General features: G+C 42.6%; 1 protein-coding gene across 11 annotated transcripts in view; it reads right to left on the bottom strand.

Annotated features, from left to right (window-relative positions):
* LOC143343937 (pleckstrin homology domain-containing family G member 5) overlaps positions 1 to 19,632 on the bottom strand; it is a 95,590-nt gene that overhangs the window by 5,355 nt on the left and 70,603 nt on the right. For all 11 annotated transcript variants that reach the window (XM_076769361.1, XM_076769362.1, XM_076769359.1 and 8 more), the window contains 5 exons: positions 14,445 to 14,690; positions 7,942 to 8,045; positions 6,271 to 6,407; positions 1,992 to 2,071; positions 159 to 435 (listed from right to left, as the gene is read on the bottom strand). In XM_076769361.1, coding sequence (XP_076625476.1) covers positions 159 to 435; positions 1,992 to 2,071; positions 6,271 to 6,407; positions 7,942 to 8,045; positions 14,445 to 14,690 — 844 coding nt within the window. The remainder of the gene's footprint in view (positions 1 to 158; positions 436 to 1,991; positions 2,072 to 6,270; positions 6,408 to 7,941; positions 8,046 to 14,444; positions 14,691 to 19,632) is intronic.

Below are 19,632 nucleotides of genomic sequence, written 5' to 3'. Positions count from 1 at the left end.
CGAGGTTTCATCGAACAGGTTGCGTTTTCTACTTGTTTGGTCATCTAGCAAATTGCCCTATGACAGTGGTAGATGGCTCAACCCGATTAGTGGACCTTCAGGCTGAAAAGGGATCCTCCAACCTTGATCTAGAGGGAAGATATGTAACGAGTGCCTACCATCTTCGTTGACAGCGAGTTCGTAGGGCAGTTGAATGTCCGCGAGCTTCGGTACACCGTGTTTATTGTAGTCGTCGAGTTGTGCAGTGAGGAGGTCCAGCTTATTGCCCTTCGTGTTCATGAAGAAGCCGCTCCAGCGCTGTTTGCTGGTCTTGAGTCCCGCAGCCCCAGCGGAACTCCGACCAGAAGTGAGCGTCGTGCTGCCACTGACTTCCGAATCGACGCTCGAGTCTTCTGTCGAGACGCTGAAGAAGCGACCGCTCCGACCCCGATAACTCTGCGGATTAAAAGTTTAATAAACTGCCTGGATCCGCGAGCAATGGGCAGTTGGCTTCAAAGGGATCTTTAAAAGATCCTTTGATAAGGCGCTCTTGCCAGGAAGAACCCAACGCAGAATAATAAGACCAAAAATGAAATAAGGACGTTCGAATGAGATAAGAACACCCGCGAAGTCGGATTTCGTTAAAGCAACGAAGTTCCTCTTTGTATTATTATGCTCCTGCCTATAGCTTTAAAATGAAATCCTAATTAATCACTCGGCAATAATTGTGAAAAGTAGAAGAGGATCCGAGCCAAGTCCAAGGTCTGTTGGACTGCTTCCAGGTGTTTCTACGTAGACCCAGGCTTTAGTTATCAGAAATTAAAAGGATTTCGCTCAGACGTCGAGCTCTGGCACTTGTAAAATGAAAAGTGTCCCTACATAAAGCTAGCTTTAGTCGTCTGAAATTGAAAAGAATCATCGGCTGAATCCAATGTATACTCAAACACAGAACTTCACCACTTCTGGGATAAAAGGTGTCTTGAACGAGTGCTTCAGCCAGGAATCTGGCACAGGAGGAGATTAGCAGATCAGCGAAATGGTACTTGTCGGAAAATTGGCGACGGAATCGCGTTTATCGTTTCCGTCGCGTACCCTGGCAACTCATTAGAATCCGGATGCCAGTCTAATAGGAGGATTAGTATCGATCGTAGTTTCTCCGCGGCATTGTTTGCACCTGACGGATCGTTTCGCAATTTGTCTTCGACGATGGCGGAAGGGTCAAGGTTCGACGAGGCCCGGCAGCGACGTATTGTTCGCGATTATTGAAGTTCGATCGAAGATTAGGGGAGGATGACGGTCACGATGTGTGTCAGCTTGTCGGAGCACAATGAGCCACGGATAGGGGAAGGGGATGGGGATGTGTGGCTGATATCAAGTCTCTCAGAAAATCGGTTTCAATGGAGATTGCAGTCGAAGACGCGGTGAACGATTCGTTTAAGTTGCTCGTGCCATATCTGTGAGCATCTGCGCTAATTAAAGTGCCAGAGAAAAATCCGTGGAAATTGAAAAGGAATAAAAAGGAACGTGACTCTGAAGGATGGAAACATGAAAGATCGGAATGCGTCGAAAATGAAGATCGACTGCTTTAAGAAATGCTTTCTGTTTCCTTTCTTGAGTAGAATCTCCCTGAGAATCGAGACAGGATTTATTGATGCGTTAAATTAATATAATTCAAAGTTAATGGCTCGCTAGTGACCCGCGTAATTTCTCTGTAAGTTACACCGAACCGATACGACTGAACGATGTCGCTTAATTTTCAAGAAAATATGATTTACGATTCGAGCAAATTTTATTTGGAGACCGATGCTGCTGGGAAATAATACGTTGCTGGACTTGGAAAAATTGATCCTTTCCTACCACATATGTTCCAGGAGATGGTTTTCAGTATAATGTGACGTTGGATTCACCTTTGGAGTGGATTAATGTTGAAATTTCAATCAAAGCGAGTGTTTTTACTTCAAACCGATGCGTCGGGGAGAGTACAAGCGACTAAGCAACGTTGTAAAACTTACCCCACTCGCTTTCCTCAACGATATGATTTGACCAACCCTCTGACTAGTTGATCTGGAGTTCGGTTTCTCATTGTCCTTGACTGAAACACATAAAAACCACGCCGTATAAGAAATTTTTCGTACTCAAACGTCTCCTCTATTTCGAAGTACTTCCACTGGCGAGACGGAAGAAACGAATCGTGAATTATTACGAAATGGAGAACCGATAATCACTTCTCGCCCCATTTTTGTTACTTTTCGTATTTATTTTCGTCCCATCACGATGTAATGGAGAAACTTTGGACATATTTCGCTACACTCGCAAAATGTCCCGTAAAGTTCAGCGAACGAGAACTGACAGACGGCAGCGAACTGAGCGGTTAAACGTTGCGATTGATATTTGTGATTGATAAACAAGCCCGGAGTTTCAGGAATCACATTTTACGACGGCGACGGGGTTTATTCCCGTCGAAACAGACAGCGTTATCGATGTTCGTGACAGTTTCGCGCGGAGGTCTGAACACGAATGGGCATATTTCACTTCGCGCACTTAAGGGTGTGTTCTCATTTGCAATCTTCGTTTCTCGCTCAAATTTAATAACGTAGAAAGTATAAAACAAGTCGTTAAAGATAAATTATTGTACGGACAATACGTAGTTACCAATTTGAAGAATATTTTTATATGCAATTTCAGTAATTTTTAGAGAATATTTTCAGTGTCTTATATGGACTGTAAAAAATCTTCGTATAGAGAAATGGACTTTTTTGATCCATCGAATGTGAATGACCCCTTAGGTTTCCCAGTATTTGATGAGTTCTCTTTGTTTTGACGGCGAGATGAAACAGAGACCGTTTTTACGAGACACGAATGAAAGCCATTAAGGACGATAACCATCTGAAATATTGTCGCTAAATTGTTGCGTGAGTTTTCGTTCACGCATCGTACCTTTGACGCCATAGCTCAAGGTCAACGGTGTCCAAAACGTTTTTATATTTAGAATTCCACGAACAGTGTCAATTTTAGCGTGGAACTTATCACAGATTTTTATCTACGATCTTGTAGTATTATAGAAGTGACTAATTTCGCCAGGTTTATCGACCTAAATTTATCTGGAGGATCTATAGTATCTCTACGCCATTAATTATCACTATCTGACTCGAATAAAACCGAAACATTTTTCAAACTTACTATTGCATTCAAAATCTGTGTGTTTGTGATTGCCCTATAAATCTTACAGTTTTTGTCTAATCCGGATAAAATTTTGTGCAGTTACTCTTTATGTTCTTATAAAAAGTGCAGACTACGAGATTCTCAGTAATAATATAAGGAGGCCTATTTAAACGTACGCAAGGCACTACTGAAACCTTCCTCGAATTCTGATAAATTGAGAGCAGGGTTCGATATAGTAGTTGGGCACTCAGAATTCGATTGGAACGTGTTATTCCATTCGTGGTTTCTGCAACGTAGCAACCTTACTGCGACGAAACTCCATTGAAAACGGTCGATTCGGGAAACGATACGGAAAATCATGGGTTTCCAGTTACACGGACATCTTCTGGGCTGCATGTGGACCACGGGTTAATTTTGTTTCGTGGTAGTTTCAATCATATCCAGCATCCAACGCAATTACGGATTGCACAAACGACGGAATTGTGGCGGGACTTGATTGCGAGGAACAGAGGATGCTTTTGATACTTCTTTGATCCACCGTTGGCCTTAATTCGCAGTCTTTGTCCATAGACTGTACAAGATCCGTCGTTGGTTGGTATTTCCAAAACGTACAAACACTTTTAATTAACTTTCAATTAGCCTTATCTGGCGAGCAACGTTGCTGTTTTTTGAATTTCAAGTTTCTGCGAATTTAAACTTAAATGTTATAATTTTTCTAATGCCACCTAAGAGCATCCATCTATTATTATCCAGCCATGTATAGGTATGCAAACTCGCGACGAGTTTCCATCGATAATTACGTTATTCGAAGGGCCAATTTTCTTGTATAGGCGCCCTTTTATTAATCAGGTTAACTGTACCTTGTTACTCGATGACAAGCATCTGTTTACCTTTTAGATATTTAATAAGATCGTATCTGTGACGTTGGAACGAAAAGGGTACGCGTAGGCGAGCCACCGTGACATCCTACCACTTTGTTTTTACTTTTTATTCCTGTTTTCCAAGGCCACGATTCGAATTAACGAACGGCCCAAGTCGCAGCTTTTCGCGATTTTATAGATCAGGGATTCTCAACGTACAGCCACGTCGACCCTCGATGCATTTTTTTGCATATTTATCCACAATATTACACGTTACGAATGAATAGTGTGCTATTACTTTTACTGATTAATGAGAATGACGAACTGTAAGAGGTTATAAATAAATTGAGAAAGGGATACACATGCCAAGAAAAGTCGAGAAACACTGCTACAGAGGATTGCGACTCTTCGCGTGCCGCTGCAGCTCGCGGTCGACCATTCTTTTTTATTCGACCGTAATCCTTTCGCTGGATGAAATATAGAGCTTTTTATAGTTGTTGATAAAGATCTATGGAGCTTCGAGAATTCGTCGAAAAGGTCGATATAACAAATTTCGCGAGACTAATAAAGCTCCAAGCTAAATGTAAATTGACTAAGACTCGTACCGTAATTAAATTTTCTTAAAAATTGATGAGAGATTATTTATAATTTCCGAGACTCCAAACAAGGTAGATCCTTTAAGTAGTTATGCAGGTTATAAAGTTGGACGTAGTGATAACGCGAGAGTTCGCGCTTGAAGATTCGTATCGGTGTTTTATGCTTTTACTAAGGAAGCATTACTTTCCTCGATAAGTCACGTGTTTTATGTAACATCGTAAGTATCGCATTTACATGACCCCGTTTTCTCCATCACGTACATCTATAAAATATTAGCCTGGTATCCGACAAGTCTGATTTGTCTCCGCGTTAATGTCGCACATTTCAAACAGTACAAATCGCCCCTATTCAAACAGTTCGATACTACCAATATTCGCTATCGTAAATCAGCCCCGAAATCGTCAACAGCTTTGGGAAGATAAACAAGGAGTAAGCTCGCCGTTTGAACCGAATTTCGCCAATAGAAGCCGAAAACACGACTTCTAATGAATTTGCAGTGAATTTCAAGTAGTATGACGTTGGCGTGGTCAGCCGCAACAACGCCATGAGTTCGACGTTCAAGATTCAAAGTAGCTTGTACATTTAGCAACTAGATTTAGCGACTAGATCGGATCAGGTTTGACTTAATTTCTATTCTCTAGTAAGAATCATTCGTCTAAAATGGATTTGCGTTTATTAGGTGTGCGTTTGATTTGGTTTGATTAAGTTTGATCGAGACGAGCTCAATTCCGTACGAAGTTAGATCTGATAGGGATTGGGTCAAGTTTGGACTGGTTTGAGGTTGCTTTGGTGCGCGTTGGTATCGAGTTTGATCAGCATGGGCTTGAGATTTCTATCAATGGCTCGTTTGCAATCTGCATAGACGTACGTAGGTCCCGTTTGGCGAGATGTACTTAAAGTAGTACGAGTCGATTATAGTCAGCCGTCGCGACAGAGCGGGTTCGATCAAAGCCACGCTCCCTCGAGCAATCCGTTTATTGCCGTAACGACCCGTGTGTACATTTATTACTCGTCCACAGTTAGACGCGGTCGGTGTACTTACGGCTGGCAACAGGATCGATCAAAAGGCGTCGGACGCGCGTCCCCGTTGATGTCGTATCGAGTTCAATTTCCTTTCGCGGCCGTTAATCTCCAACCGGACCGTGAAGTCCAGCGTTTACAAGCTAACATAATTACACGAGCCGTGTACAAGCGTCGGTACTGGGTGGCACGATTAAACGGTGCCTCGTTCGGATCGTTTAATTCATCAATTTCGGTTTCGGATGATTATTGCGTGCACAACGGCAGTCGATTACGCTAGTTTTGCTCTAAACGGCTGCCGTGATCATATCTATTATCAGTTTTGCATGAATTATGGCCAGTTCGTGCTGTTCCCCGGTTAAATGTTGCCTCCGAGTTTCGATGGTTCCATACTCGCCGAGATCCGTAGTTCCCGAAGGCGAGAATGCAAATGTTTCGCGAGTTAATGAGCGAACTTTTACGATAACGAGTCTGATATAAGTCTCACGCGGCGTGCCCACGTTTTTGGGGTTGTTTCAAGTTGTTTGGAGTTGTCCGATGTTCACCAAAACGACCCAATTTCCGGCCTAAATTGCTGTTAGTAGTTATTTAAGAATACGGCTCGATAGGTCTTGCGGAGAGATAAAGTGATTTGAATTATTAACGAGGGTACCTGTTATTCTCAGATGTTTTCCACCAAGGCTCGCTGTGTCTGTTGTCAGAATCGGTAATGGCGTCGACAAACCATCGTGCACTTCGATGCGCGACAGATCTATGCCGCGTCTTTCACAAGCTGTGTTCAGTGCCTCCCTGTAACAAACAATCTCTATACAAATTTGGAACACGAATCTTCAATAGTACACTTTACGCCATTACGAGATGGGGACTTACAGCAGTGAATATTTGAAGCCAACATGGGACTAAAACTTTGTGACGTGGCTATGATAGGGATGGAATCTTGGGCCCAATATAGGATTGTCACAGTGAGAAACTGAGGACTTAATTTAGGATTACCAGAGGGTAGGATTTAAGTTCCAACCAAGCACTATGACAGAGTCTTAACACTATTGTTACTATTTTTGTTGTTTGTGTTTACTATCAATAATGGAACGATTCGATGGACATCGACGTAGGAGTTACATTTAACAAAAGAATCGTTAATGGGTGATTCTAGGGACCAAAATAATATTGATTGAGGCTTCGTTAAAAAGTTATTAAAAAATTAAATTAAAAAATTTCAAATCGTTTTAAAAAAATTATATTTGGTTGGAAGGACTAATTACAATCATTACAATCATACACATATCCCCGAAATCCTATGCACCTTCGAGAAAAAAATTCTTTACCAAAAATATACTGTGTGGCTGGAATTGTTTCTATAACTTTTTAACGAAGCCTCAATCAACAAATCAGTATCCTTGATTTGCGTCTTATTTTGGCCTCCAGAATCTTTCATTAAAATTTTTCCCAGGGGTGACCAAACACCCTGTATAGTATCGGTAATCCCTCGTGCAAGTTTATAACGCACCGCGACAGATTGATTACCTGCACATGTGAATTATTGAGCTAAACTACTGGGAATAAAGCACGCGTTTCCCATCCAGTGAAAGCTTACTGTTGCGACTAGATAATATTCTATAATTCTATGTCACTGCCTGTGGCATTAACGATCGAAGAGTTGTTGCCTTTCGTACGCAACTCCGCGCACAAACAATTAAGAGGAATTGCTAACTTGGACGGTTCGTGTTTCTTTTGCCTATGTAAAAACAAAAAAAGCGACGACTCAGATGCACCCCTGATTTTGTACCACAAGGTTAGAGAGGTATAAAGGGAACAGATTTAGCGCGAAGTATCTTGTACAAGCCACGCGCAGAAACTACGAATCCCTGGCGCGAAAATACACGAGTCTGCATCTGACGCGACTATACACGTACAGTCTCTTTACAGGGACTCGTAAAGTGCGAGTAAGTTTGATAAGATTACGTTGGGAACTCTGCTTGATCCCGGCGTGTATTGCTCGTTATTTATCAGCAATTATTAGGCAACGCCAGTGGGACTGGTTCTCAAAGGGTTCGCTCGAGCGTGTTCGCGTCTCAAGGCCGATGGTAAATTCGCGCCTTTAATCTCCCTTGCGGCGGAATTCCGCCAAATTGCCGCCCGCGGCTGCTATTTACATGAGCGTAAATCGTTCGAAATTTCATTTCGACCCGTGACACGCGTCGAGTGCGACAGTTTGGCTCCCCGTGACAACTGTTCCGAAAGGACAACGGCGGAGGAAGCCGAGTTTCGTCGGAAATAAACGCGAGAAGTTCGGGGAAATTACGAGGAAATTAGGTACACTTACGCCAGGCAAGTCCCTTTTGCAGCTGGCAGAAATTCGTCCCTGTCCAAGGATCCGGCGTCGTCGGTCAGGTCGAAGCTGATGCTGAAATACTCGCTACTGGAAACCTGCAACACAGTTTGCAGCAATTAGCAAAAGTTCAACTTCGAACCACTGGAACCGCTACACGCAGGACAGTGGAGAATTAAGGCCCAAATTCTGATCGCACGCATGTCCATAATAATGGGGATTTGGAATATAGCAGAGTGGCTTGTGGGTCCCAATATGGAGCTACGACAGTCTGAGATTTGAGGCCCTCTATGGGAGCATTGTAATGTCAAATTTTGGATTACAGTAGTATGAGATATAGGGCCCAATTTGTGATTATAATAGTAGTACTGGACTGCATGTTTGCACAAATGTTTGGGGCCCTAAGTCAAAGGGATTTCCTTAATTTATTCAATATACAGTGCCTCCTTTTGAAGTATACCCTATTTTCTAAGGATGTATTATGATAAGTACACAAATAAAAAGTTCTCTCGTATTTCCATTTCCGATGAGAAGAATAACTTATCGCCGACTTCTTTTATGTCGGTTGGTGCCAAGTATAAAGAGTGGTTCGCGTTCGATAAAGGGTCGGGCGCATAATTACCACGAAAATGCCACATTTTGCGAGAACACCGAGTGTCAAACGAGGTTTCTACAGTCACTGACAGTGGCAGGCAGTAAAATACGAAAGAACTTTTATTTGCGGACCGGTCACGTAGCGCGAGAAGAATGGATCGCGTTCGTTCGTAACGACCTTTTGACTGTCACTTCATTTTTACAGTCCCCTCTTTTTATTACCGCTCGTATTTTTCCATCGTCTTTAAATGGTATTTCCTTTTTTAACTCTCAGCCACAAAGCGAAACTATTACGAATATTACTATAAGAATGAATACTTACGTTGGAAAAACAGTGGCTTTGATTTTTCAATTACATCTAAAATAAACAAACGAATATTTTTACCTACGATAAACTCGTACAATCGAGGTTATGATGCAATTTAGTAAGCACAGTTATAAATATGCTAATAAAAAAAATAATAGGAAATTGGAGCCAGTTTTCGAAGAAAGTAAAACGACCGAAACACACTTATTATTCAATTATTGCGCTCACGGGAACAATCGTGGCGAATATCTCTCCCTATTAACCAGTGAAATCTACCGTAGATGGTACGACAAGTAGAATAAGGGTGCGAGTGTCCAGCCAAGTAGAATAGACCTGGCTGTAGCCAAGCAAGTAGAACGGCGCCATACAAAGTCAGCTTGCGAACGACACCATTTCTGCTCGCGTAATTAATTCGCGCACAACTTCAAACAATCGTGACGGTTAGAAATGCATGGACCAGTGAACACAAAAATAATTCTTTTATTGTAATGCAGTGGTTCTCAACGGGAACCATATAACCACGAAAAGTATTAAGAAAATATTGGAATAAAAAAAATCAGCGTTACTATGGAAATTAATTTTATTTAGTGATGGGAATTTAAATTTACTATATTTACGAAACGATGAACTGGTTTATCGGATAAAATGTGACGCCGCTTGCGTAACCAAATTAATTTAATAAAGTCGTTCCATTCACTGTCAACTCGTTACTATAGAATATACGGTGGGTGATGGAATTTCACGCAATTTATTCGAATAAATTTACTGGGGCAGACACAGTTATATAAATATTCATTTTCAATATCTTTCACTACTTCTCGAATGAACAGTACTTGCGGAATGGCGATAAACCGTTTTTTCTTCTTTTTTTTATACATCGTTTCCAACATTCCAGCAACTGTTTTCTAACGAGTAACGATGGAGTACACGACGAAACGTTCAATATTCACTTTAATTGCACCCCGGTAGGATTTCAGCAATTGTTTCTGCAGTTAATAATCCCATTCAGAGCAGAGAATTTTTCGCGAGCTGGAATTCTCTTAATTGTTCGTTGAATATTGTATGGATCTACGTACCTAACCCAGATCTAATATATGTATGCTTGATTAAAACTTGAAAATAAATTTATTTATTTACGTAAATAATATTCGTTTACCTTTTGTATGTATTTACAAATATCTTGATTTAGTATTGCAGAGTGCAATAAAGAAAAGTTCCAGGTGAAGGGAAACGTGGTACTGGGAATAAGTAGAATATAGATGACTATATCAGATTTAATTTAATATTAAAAATGAGACTAGTAGTGGGATATTATAGTCAGAACCATATTCACCTTAACATGGGGCTATTCTTTCATTATCCGTGCTATAGCAATGGTCGTAGTCTGAGGAGTAGTTTCAGACTAAGAAGGACCAAAGGGTTACATACCCTCATCCCTTGAAGGTTTTCAGCTCGAGATTGTCGGGTTCGTTTTCATCTTATCAGGTGATCCTTATCAAGAATCCTTTTACCATATGTACGAATATCTTTTCTCTTTCAGGAACGGATCGGGAAGTTGGTCTAACATACACTCAATCCAAAACCTTTTCTTTTTTAACCCCCCTACCGTTTTCCAATATACCTTAAGACGGGATTGCATTCAGTACGCTCGACCAGTTGGCCAAACTGACTCGCGGAGATAAAACGTCGGCAATAATTGTTCTATATTTGTTATTAGATCTTTCCGTATACGAACAAAACGAACTTGTTTGTTGTTCAAGCTCATAAATTTATTAGCGGTGGACAAAGCATATAATCACGTTTAATGGCAAGAAATAAATGATACACGATTCGATAACGTCCATGTTTGTTGCTAATCGAATCGTAGAAAATTCTTGCGAGTAATTTCTGTAATTGTTTGTGGATGTCCGGCCAACTTGACGCGGTGGACGCGTCGTTAATGAAACCTGGCACGAGTAATGGCGTGTCCTAGGACACATTCGAAACTTAAATTCAACGAATCGATAATCGCGAGCTGACAAGCGAACCGTTTGCGCGATATCGATTTGTCCAGGACTAAGGGACGTTTCGTCGTTTCCCAAGGGGGGTCCCCCGTCGGATTCGACCTCGCCCATAAAAATAAATACGCGTCCGTGACGAAGCTACAAACGCGCCTGTTATTCCCAATCAAAGTTTCCGTCGAAATTCTACAGCTAATGGCGCGATCGATGCGAGGCGATGATATCGGCACTTGAAGGGTGAACGATAATGGCGCCAATAATAGGAAATTGTCAGTCGATGGAGTCGAAATGCCTGTCTCGTTGCTCTGTACTCCATTTTATTCCCATCTACGAAACGTACGCGACGCTCGTATAACGGGCGAAACGTTTCAACGCGAACACCACGATAAAATAAAATTTCAACTAAAATATATTTAAGCTTTTCCCAATGGACGAATCTTAAATCTAGAAATGATTTACTGTATCTTTTACACGCTAAGGACTTTAATACATCCATAATTTAGAGAAAGGAATCAGAATGGAGATCTTTACGACGTCGATATCTCTTCGGCAGCAAAGTCTTTCGAAACTATCAAGCGAAACGACGTCGAACGAGCGACTTAAACGTTTCAATTCCCGTAGAGTTAACCGACTTTCGAAAAGGACTATCCATAAACGGGCACCGGCATTAGCATTCGCATAATATCTTGCGACCCTTGTGTTCGCTCGCGCGACAACTCCGGGCACTTTCTTTGATGAGATTTCGCGATACTTAATAACGAGGAAGTGGATGGACCATGCTCTCGGCTGTCGCGCACCATAATATCTAAGAAGCAGAGAACATCGTCTTGTAATTGTATTTCCAATTTCGAGCGCGAGGGGGGAGGAAGTGAATCTGCTGCATTTAGCAGCTGGCAGATTTCCTTGGTAGAAGAAAAAAATTGCTACGGACTGATTCGATTAGCCGGAATTTTACTTTAACGCGAAGGGACTCGTTGCCTTTTTTTTTTTTTTAATAATTCTACTTTAAATATTATGATTTCCAGATCGTTACTTTTTGAAAATTAAAGTTTCTTCGTTCGCATAAACTGGAGCAAGTATATTATTTGGCGTTGAGACGAATTAAAGCTTCGTGACCTTCGAGTGACCTTGAGTGTGCAGAGCCAAGCGTCTGATTCGTTCGAAGCGCAGAATGGTAATCGAAAATAAGATACCCGTGACAATTTGAAACGGTTTGAGGATTTGTTACGATCAAGAGACGAGAAAATGGAAAGGTAGAAGGATTTTCCTGTCTGCACGGAAAACGAGAAACGAAAGAAAGCCATCGGCGTCGCGCAAAGCCGTGAGGACTCGCGCCCCGATCCCTCCAAGGCTTTATCGAGGCGTGGAAAAACATTTCGCCCGGATTTCTTTCCCGCGCACGGCGAAATGAAAGATCTCTTTATCCCGGGTAACGTGTTTTGCGACGGGCATATTGTTGCCAATTCGAGGACAGCGTGTTCGTATTATTCGAATCAAGTCGAGGCGTCGGGGCCGTCGTGGGGGCGCACCAAAAGTTCGTAGAAATGAAGTTTTCCATTCTCCTGCGACACCAAGCGCCGGAAAGTTACGATAAAAGAAATTTCCATGACTTCTTCAAAGAGAAACACCAAATTTTTATTCACTTCCAAGGGGGTCGTCGTCTTCGAAAAGCAAGCACGATCGATATACCCGAGTTCTTTGCCATTTGTTTAACAAGCTGTTCCAATACGAGAAATATTTTTTTAATATACTGTATTAATTCTTAGTGGAGTCTGTTGTCTTGCTTCTTTGAATTATTCAAAATAACAGAGGTGTGAGAGCGTTCTCCTTTAAGCAGGTCACTTCGTATAACCCGACAGAGATTAGTGAACTCGAGGAATACTTGGAAACAATCTTCCAAAAGTCGAGGTTTCGTAAAAACAAGGACAGAAACTCGACCGAGAAGGGAGGCGAAAATTGAGAGCAACGAGGGTAGTTTCCATGGCAATAAATGAACTCAAGTCACGCCCCAACCCCCCATCCCCGAGGAACACGAAAAAAAATTAAGGAGCCAGTGTTCCTGGGCGGGGCTGTTAGTCCGGACAATTAATTCCGATGGAATAAAACGAAACCCGACGTGGACGTAAATGGCTCGTAATCGCCGGTATTACGTGCGCCACGACGAATGCCTTGACGGACATTTTATTGTCTCATTTACATCACGTCCGGAAACGGCTGGGCAACGTGTCCGCCGTTCCGCGGACGCATCCCTGGAAACTGCGATTTGAATTGCTAAACGGCCAATCGTCTACAAACACCTGGCCACTCCGTGAGTTGTCGGGTCAGTTCAGCACGGTGTAACTCCTGGGACGAGAATTCGTTCGGCTATGGACGGAACCAGCACCCCGGCCTTCGTTGAACTCTGCTTTGTCGTTGAAAAGTCAGTTCAAACTTCGTCAAACATGGTTGGTATCGAGTTTCTAACTCGGAAAGTCGAAGAATTCGACGATAAGTGGATTTCACAAACCGGTGAACTAATTTGTATTGCACGGAGAACGAAAGATCAGTCTTGAAATGCCTCGGTATAAGATCACGCAAGTAGAAACATCCGTGTACGATCGGTCAAGGAAATTCAAAGTAGTATATATCTACGTATGGTCAGCCAGGGATAAACGTCTACGTACGATGGAACAAATAAAACGTACATTCTATTATACTTGACGTACTACATGGGATTCTAGAATTACGCGGTCTGGGAGCTTCCAGAGTAAATCAAATTGTGTACATATATACAGTACAATGTATTGCGGAAGGGAGGAAAGACTAGACCCCAGCTAAGAACAATGTGGTACTATCAGAAAGACAAACGTAAACAGCGACGAATAATTTTCCATTAAACTTATAGATTTCGAAGTCTGCTAGGAATACATGGGAAAATATATATACAATGCATAATTGTGGATGGGGAGGTAATCCCTGAAGCATGTAGTACTACGAATTCCAAGTCGAATAGTGTCTAGTAATTGTGAACAAGTCTTGAGGCCTAATATTAACTGACTAAAGTGTCTGAGTATGATCTTTCACTGTCCCATCGATACAAAAGGAAGGTTTGCTACGCTGGAATTTAGTCGGCACGTTTGTACGCCATGTTAGTTCAATGTTCCGAATCGATTTCGTTCGACAAGAGGAGACGAAACAATTTGGGTTAATTAGTTCACTTAGCGCGAATCGATTTCGGCCGTTGTTTCATTTAGACGGTCTACTTTTACTGTCAGTAGTGCAAATACTCTTACCGTCGGACATTGAGATTAATTTCTTGTCTGGCGTGCACGGGATTGTTTGCTATTATTGATCCGACGGGAGAACAACACTGGCGGGAACGTAAAGGTTACATAAGCCGACGGCACCACCAAAATTGGGGCAGCTTTTAATTGTTACCCGCGAATTAGAACGACCGTTCTTTCCTTACTTTCGACGCTATTGTACCAGAAAACATTATTCCTCGAGTCAAACTTCGTAACTCAAACATGGAACGCGTCTCCTTCCATTCCCTAAAACCGTGGAATTAAAAATTTCTCGATTATTTATTCCGTTAATTAACCGGGTCCTCTACTAACCTGAGACCGAGACAGCTTGTGTCTGGTGCGGTTCTGGTGTGTACCCTCGGTAGACGCTGCACTAGGTACAAGAAACCGAGGATTACTCTCGACGCTTTGGGGGTGGTGCTGTATTTGTTGAGGTTGGTAATGGTGGTGAAGATGATGGGGTTGCTGTTGCGAGGGTCCACCCCCCAGATGGTGTTCCCCCGTGTCCAGCATGCTGTTGCCCAGAGCGTCCAGCTGGGTCAACGACCTCGAACGCACCTGGAACCAATACGTTATTGCATACGACGGTCAGATCGGTCAACAAATCTCCATAACGACCACGTAAAAATATATTTCCGTGAAGCAACACACGAAAATGATTAGACAATTAAAAACGTGCCTCTGTATCTACATTTGGAAGGAAGTACAATCGTTGCAGACTCCGTTTTAGGTAAGTAGAAGAGAGTACGTATGGTCAGACAAGTAGAAATTTCAAATGTATGGCCTGGCAAGTAGAAAATCCAAACACATGGTCAGACAAATAAAGGATATCTCGTATGATCGTATAAGTAGAACGTATATTAGACGATCGGACCGATACCTTTCTGGAAAATTAAAACGCAAAACAGAGATTTCGGACTACGGGCAACGAAAATCGGGTGAAGCCACTAACTCGTGGACCAGGCCACTAACACGGAGACGCGCGTGCATTCGGTCAGCTGGCAAACTGTTTTGTAATTAGAGGGTGCTACGGAATTTCGTGTAACCGTGGCCGAGTGCACGGCGAAAAATATATTCGACGTCGTGAAATTTTGTGTCGGACGTAACTGGGTCACTGCCGATCGACCAGTTTACCCCTATCGATCATCCCTCTCGAGACCCTTTTTCGCTATCTCGATCCAGCTGAAATATTCCCTCGACTATGTGCTTTTCATCGAAACCTTCGGTACGTTTGTCCGGCCCGCGAGTTCCCCGACGCAATCGGTTGCAAAATCCCACGTTTTTGCCGGCCTGTTGCCAGGCAATTGGCGTGGGCGTCGCGCAAAAATAATAACCTATTTCTTCGGTCCCCCACCTGTAGCCGACGAGAGATAAAAACCGGGGAGAAGATGCTAATGGTTCCGCGCAGTAACGAAACGACATCGATTTCGTTAGGAACGGAAGGCTCCCGGTACTTGGCGTCGCACGTATCGTTTCCAACTTGGAAACGGGCGCTATAACGACGCCGGCTAAGTGCTATCGACGCTCGCTCAGGAATCGTGGAATTCAATACTTGGGAAATGCTTTAACTGATAAGGAGCGCTCAGCGTTTCGCGGTTCTGAGAACGCTTCCTTCTGCTCTTCGAGAACGAGTATTGCGTCGGACCATTGTGCAACGCGGCGGAAATGGATAGTTTCGAATCCCGGGGAACGATAGAAAATATCGTCGACGCGTCGGAATTTTTCCAACGCCGCGATTCGGGGAATTTTTAACGCGCGGAAAAATTCATTTCCTTCGACGCCTCAACCTGAGAATTAATTTTTTTTAGTTCCGTACGACGTACCTGTACCACGTGAAAATTGTTCGAAAAACTTATTTAATTAGGACGAGGATCGCGAATTAGTTCCGGAATTAATTGAGAGGTTAATTAACTAGAATTTTTAATTTTACCGCCTGCTCGACGATCAAAATTTTTTTCTCGCGAAATATGGACGCGACTATCCTGCCTCTCCGTTATTTATCATCGAAATTGAATGCACGCGCTATAAATTGGAATACTCCGAATTCATCGCGGATGCGATTCTATGATATAGCGGCGAACCGACTGCCAGTGGAATATGACGTGTCTGGTCGGACGTAGCTAAAGCAGAATATGCAAGTACGCAATCGGGCAGGAAGGATGGGACAGTGTGTGGTCAGACGGCTCGAATATGAATAGCAATAAAAGATATTTCCATCTATAAAGAGAAGGAATGTATCGACGATCAAATATACAAAGTGAGGAGTTCGAGGGAGTAGATCATAAAATACTGAGTCCTGGGAGAACGATATTAAAATGAAACGGAGGTAAACGGGAAAACAACGAAGCAGCTCCATAGTATTTAGAGTCTCTATTATTTCAAATAACGAGACGAAATTTCAGGTAATTATTGCTTCGAGCAGTTATTTATTATTTTCGTTTCGAAATGAAATTGCCCCGGGTTTCCCGCAAACCGGATTATCTTCGTTATGAGAATTAAGTCACGAATGAATAGGGAGCGCAAGGATTAAAAAAATATTTTTCCCAGAGGGGAATTCAAGTGGCTGTTCACGGTTATTGATTCAAAACAAAGCGTTGGTAATTCACAGCACTCGTCGGGCAGAGTGTTGTTAAACGACGCGACGATTTTTCACAAACAAGAGAAATGCCCTCCGGGCGGTAGGACGTCAGATTTGCAATAAATTCGTCCACGATCGCGGGACCAGGACCGCGTTAGTTACTGTCCGCAGTTGGCCGCTTCCTGATAAATCATGCAGTTCGACCAACGCAACGTTTTCACGGTGAGAAATTTTCGCTGAGCCACCCCTATATTTCACACCGTCGTGTTCGCGTTACAACCGTACTTCTTCGAAACGTGTCCCCGAGTATAAAATATCCCCCGTATCAAAAAATACGAAGACATCGACGACGTCCGATTTATGATCCCGGGTATATTCGAGAAATTCTTAGAGAACTTGGATAACCGTTCAGAAGAATCCCTCCAAAATAAACTCCGCTTTTAGAACTAATTCCCAAGGGTCGAGTGTCTGTCTAGACTTCTCCTGTCACACCGTGTTTATTTGCATTACTTAGAGTGAGAAAATATTTTTTTTTAGCGGTGTATTGCTTATTATATTTAAGAAAATTTTAATTGAAACGAAGTTCTAGTATAAATCGTAAATTTAATTATAAATCTCCTAACCGCAAAGTCCTCTAATTCGTTCTGACCATCGAGGGTTGGATAATTAATCAGAATGACATTTTGCACTTTACAAGTAATACCGAAGTAGGTTGAGTGGCTTCAAAGGGTAGGTTAATCAAGCTTTCCATCGAAACATCGTTCAAAATTTTCCGCCGAGGTCTGATCAGTATCGGAATATTCCACTTTCAAAGTAGTACATTTCCTAGATACCCCTGTGTATGCAAATTAATTTCAAGTACTGTGTTCGGAAATACTGCATTGATCGATGCCTGGCAATTCGAGGTCCCCCACGCCGGGCAAGACGCCTTAATATCTTTGCTATTCGCAGTAATAGGATGACGTGTTTCCAACAAAAGATATACAGTTCCAAGGAAGACCATTTAATGGCATTAGTTTCTTCGTGGGTAGCACTATACCGTGTCTGACAAAAAGAAATACGTAAGCCTCAAAATGCCTTCGGAATCATGCAACTGGGTCATTTGTACAAAACGATTCTTCACATAATGCATAATTTACACTCGGGGCGAGCATGTTAGGCGCCTTACGCTGTATTTTAAGCAAGACCATTAAATATTTGAATTCGTAAAAACAGCGAGAAAGAACGACAGGTTGCTATCGGTAGAAATATATTAGACGAATAAAATTGTTCCCTATAATTTTTTGTATCTCTAGGAAAAATATAGCCCGACTCCGGTTTCCTGGAATCACCCAGTATATTCCGTAAAGTGTTTTATAACATTCGCGGTAATTCCGTAGCGAGCCAGTCCCTGGTGAGAAATAAGACCATTTCCCGAAGCACCGAGCACGTATATTTATGTAGAACGAAATAAATTGAGGGCAGCTTTTCTGTGAGTATAAATAAGAGCGTGAATTCGGTTCATTTTTTCACATCGAAAACCCTTCTTTACCATTATCCTTTTAAAAAGCTCACATTTGTTTAAAGAATATCACAGCCTCGGGACACTTTCATGGACCACACGGACGCCACTTCCCTCCCCCTCCTGGTGTTATACGCTGTTGGAGGGCTGGCGTAGGCATTAAAAAAGGAAAAATGAAAACCGTACCTGCAGAGCCAGCTTATTGCACGGGGCTGGTTCTTTATGTAGTTATGCTTTTTTCATGGTTTACGCACCCGCACATTGAGCGCCGACCCGGTTTCTGCATATTGGGCGACACAGGGGGGAAAATATACGAGTCCTATATATCAAAGGAATGGCAAAACATTATTTTCACGCGTCCCCCTCCGGCGCGGTTCGGTATAGAATATCTCGTTCGTTGCTAAGGGGGGTTTCTCATGTTTCGGGCGAAAAAATCAATTTTCTGCAAATTTAGAGTTCACCAAATTTCAAACGCCTACATTTTCTACTTTCTTCTACTTTAAATTTTGAAGATCGCCAAAAAATTGCATTTACATTACTCGTAGTACTGGGTCGTAGTACCGACATGACTCGCGGTATTCAGTTGTTGCATCGACATGACTCACGGTATTCGGTTGCAGGAGGCAATTTTCTACCTAGTTATCATGTACTCTAGTATTTCCAAAGGGATAATAATCTATAACTGGCCAGACATCCATAAATTGATACTTTCCCCCCCCCATACCATGAATTACCACACTTCCGTTCCTTCGAATTCAGAATCAGAGGCAGGAGAAACCTCGGGGACGTAAGCGTTACAAAACACTGGAACCATTAATCAGGAACGCAACCTCCGTAGGGAATATTACATCCTCTTGCGAAACGTTCGGTACGCATCATTCATCGCGTGCCATTTTCCACCTGCTCCAAGTACCATGATACAATTAACGTGGGCATTTTGTGAGCGTAACGAATGAAACGCGCCGGTCATTAGCGAGTAATAAATGACAGGCCAGGGGAATTTCATTACGAGACCTTCTGCTCGGGGGGGTGGATTCGTTCGCCTCCGGACAACGTCGAAAACGTGGAGTCCCGCGAGGGTGGAAGTCAGTCGAGTAAAATGGCCACGTACACTCGACAAATTCGCCGTATCGCACGAAAATACGAGAACCCCGACTCGTAGATATCAGGGGTGCGATATCTATGCTTAAGTCCACTGTATCCACCACTGAATAAGCGTGCACCCTTTGAGGGATTGGTCTTTGATACTCTGACGGATAGACGCCAGCAGACTCGCGTGACTCCGAGAGCGCGAAATAAAACTGGACGAATAAAAACGTTGCACGAAGGGGTGGAATCGTGCCGGGGGTGACATTGAGACGTTTAACTCGATTAATGGGTAATTTCTAGGGCGAATGGAGGGGGTGAGATACGAGCGGAAT

Source organism: Colletes latitarsis, chromosome 7, assembly GCF_051014445.1.
Source record: "Colletes latitarsis isolate SP2378_abdomen chromosome 7, iyColLati1, whole genome shotgun sequence".
In the NCBI taxonomy this organism is placed as follows: Eukaryota; Metazoa; Arthropoda; class Insecta; order Hymenoptera; family Colletidae; genus Colletes; species Colletes latitarsis.
Note: the sequence above shows the minus strand (reverse complement) of the source record. Positions and strands in the feature narration are given on the sequence as shown.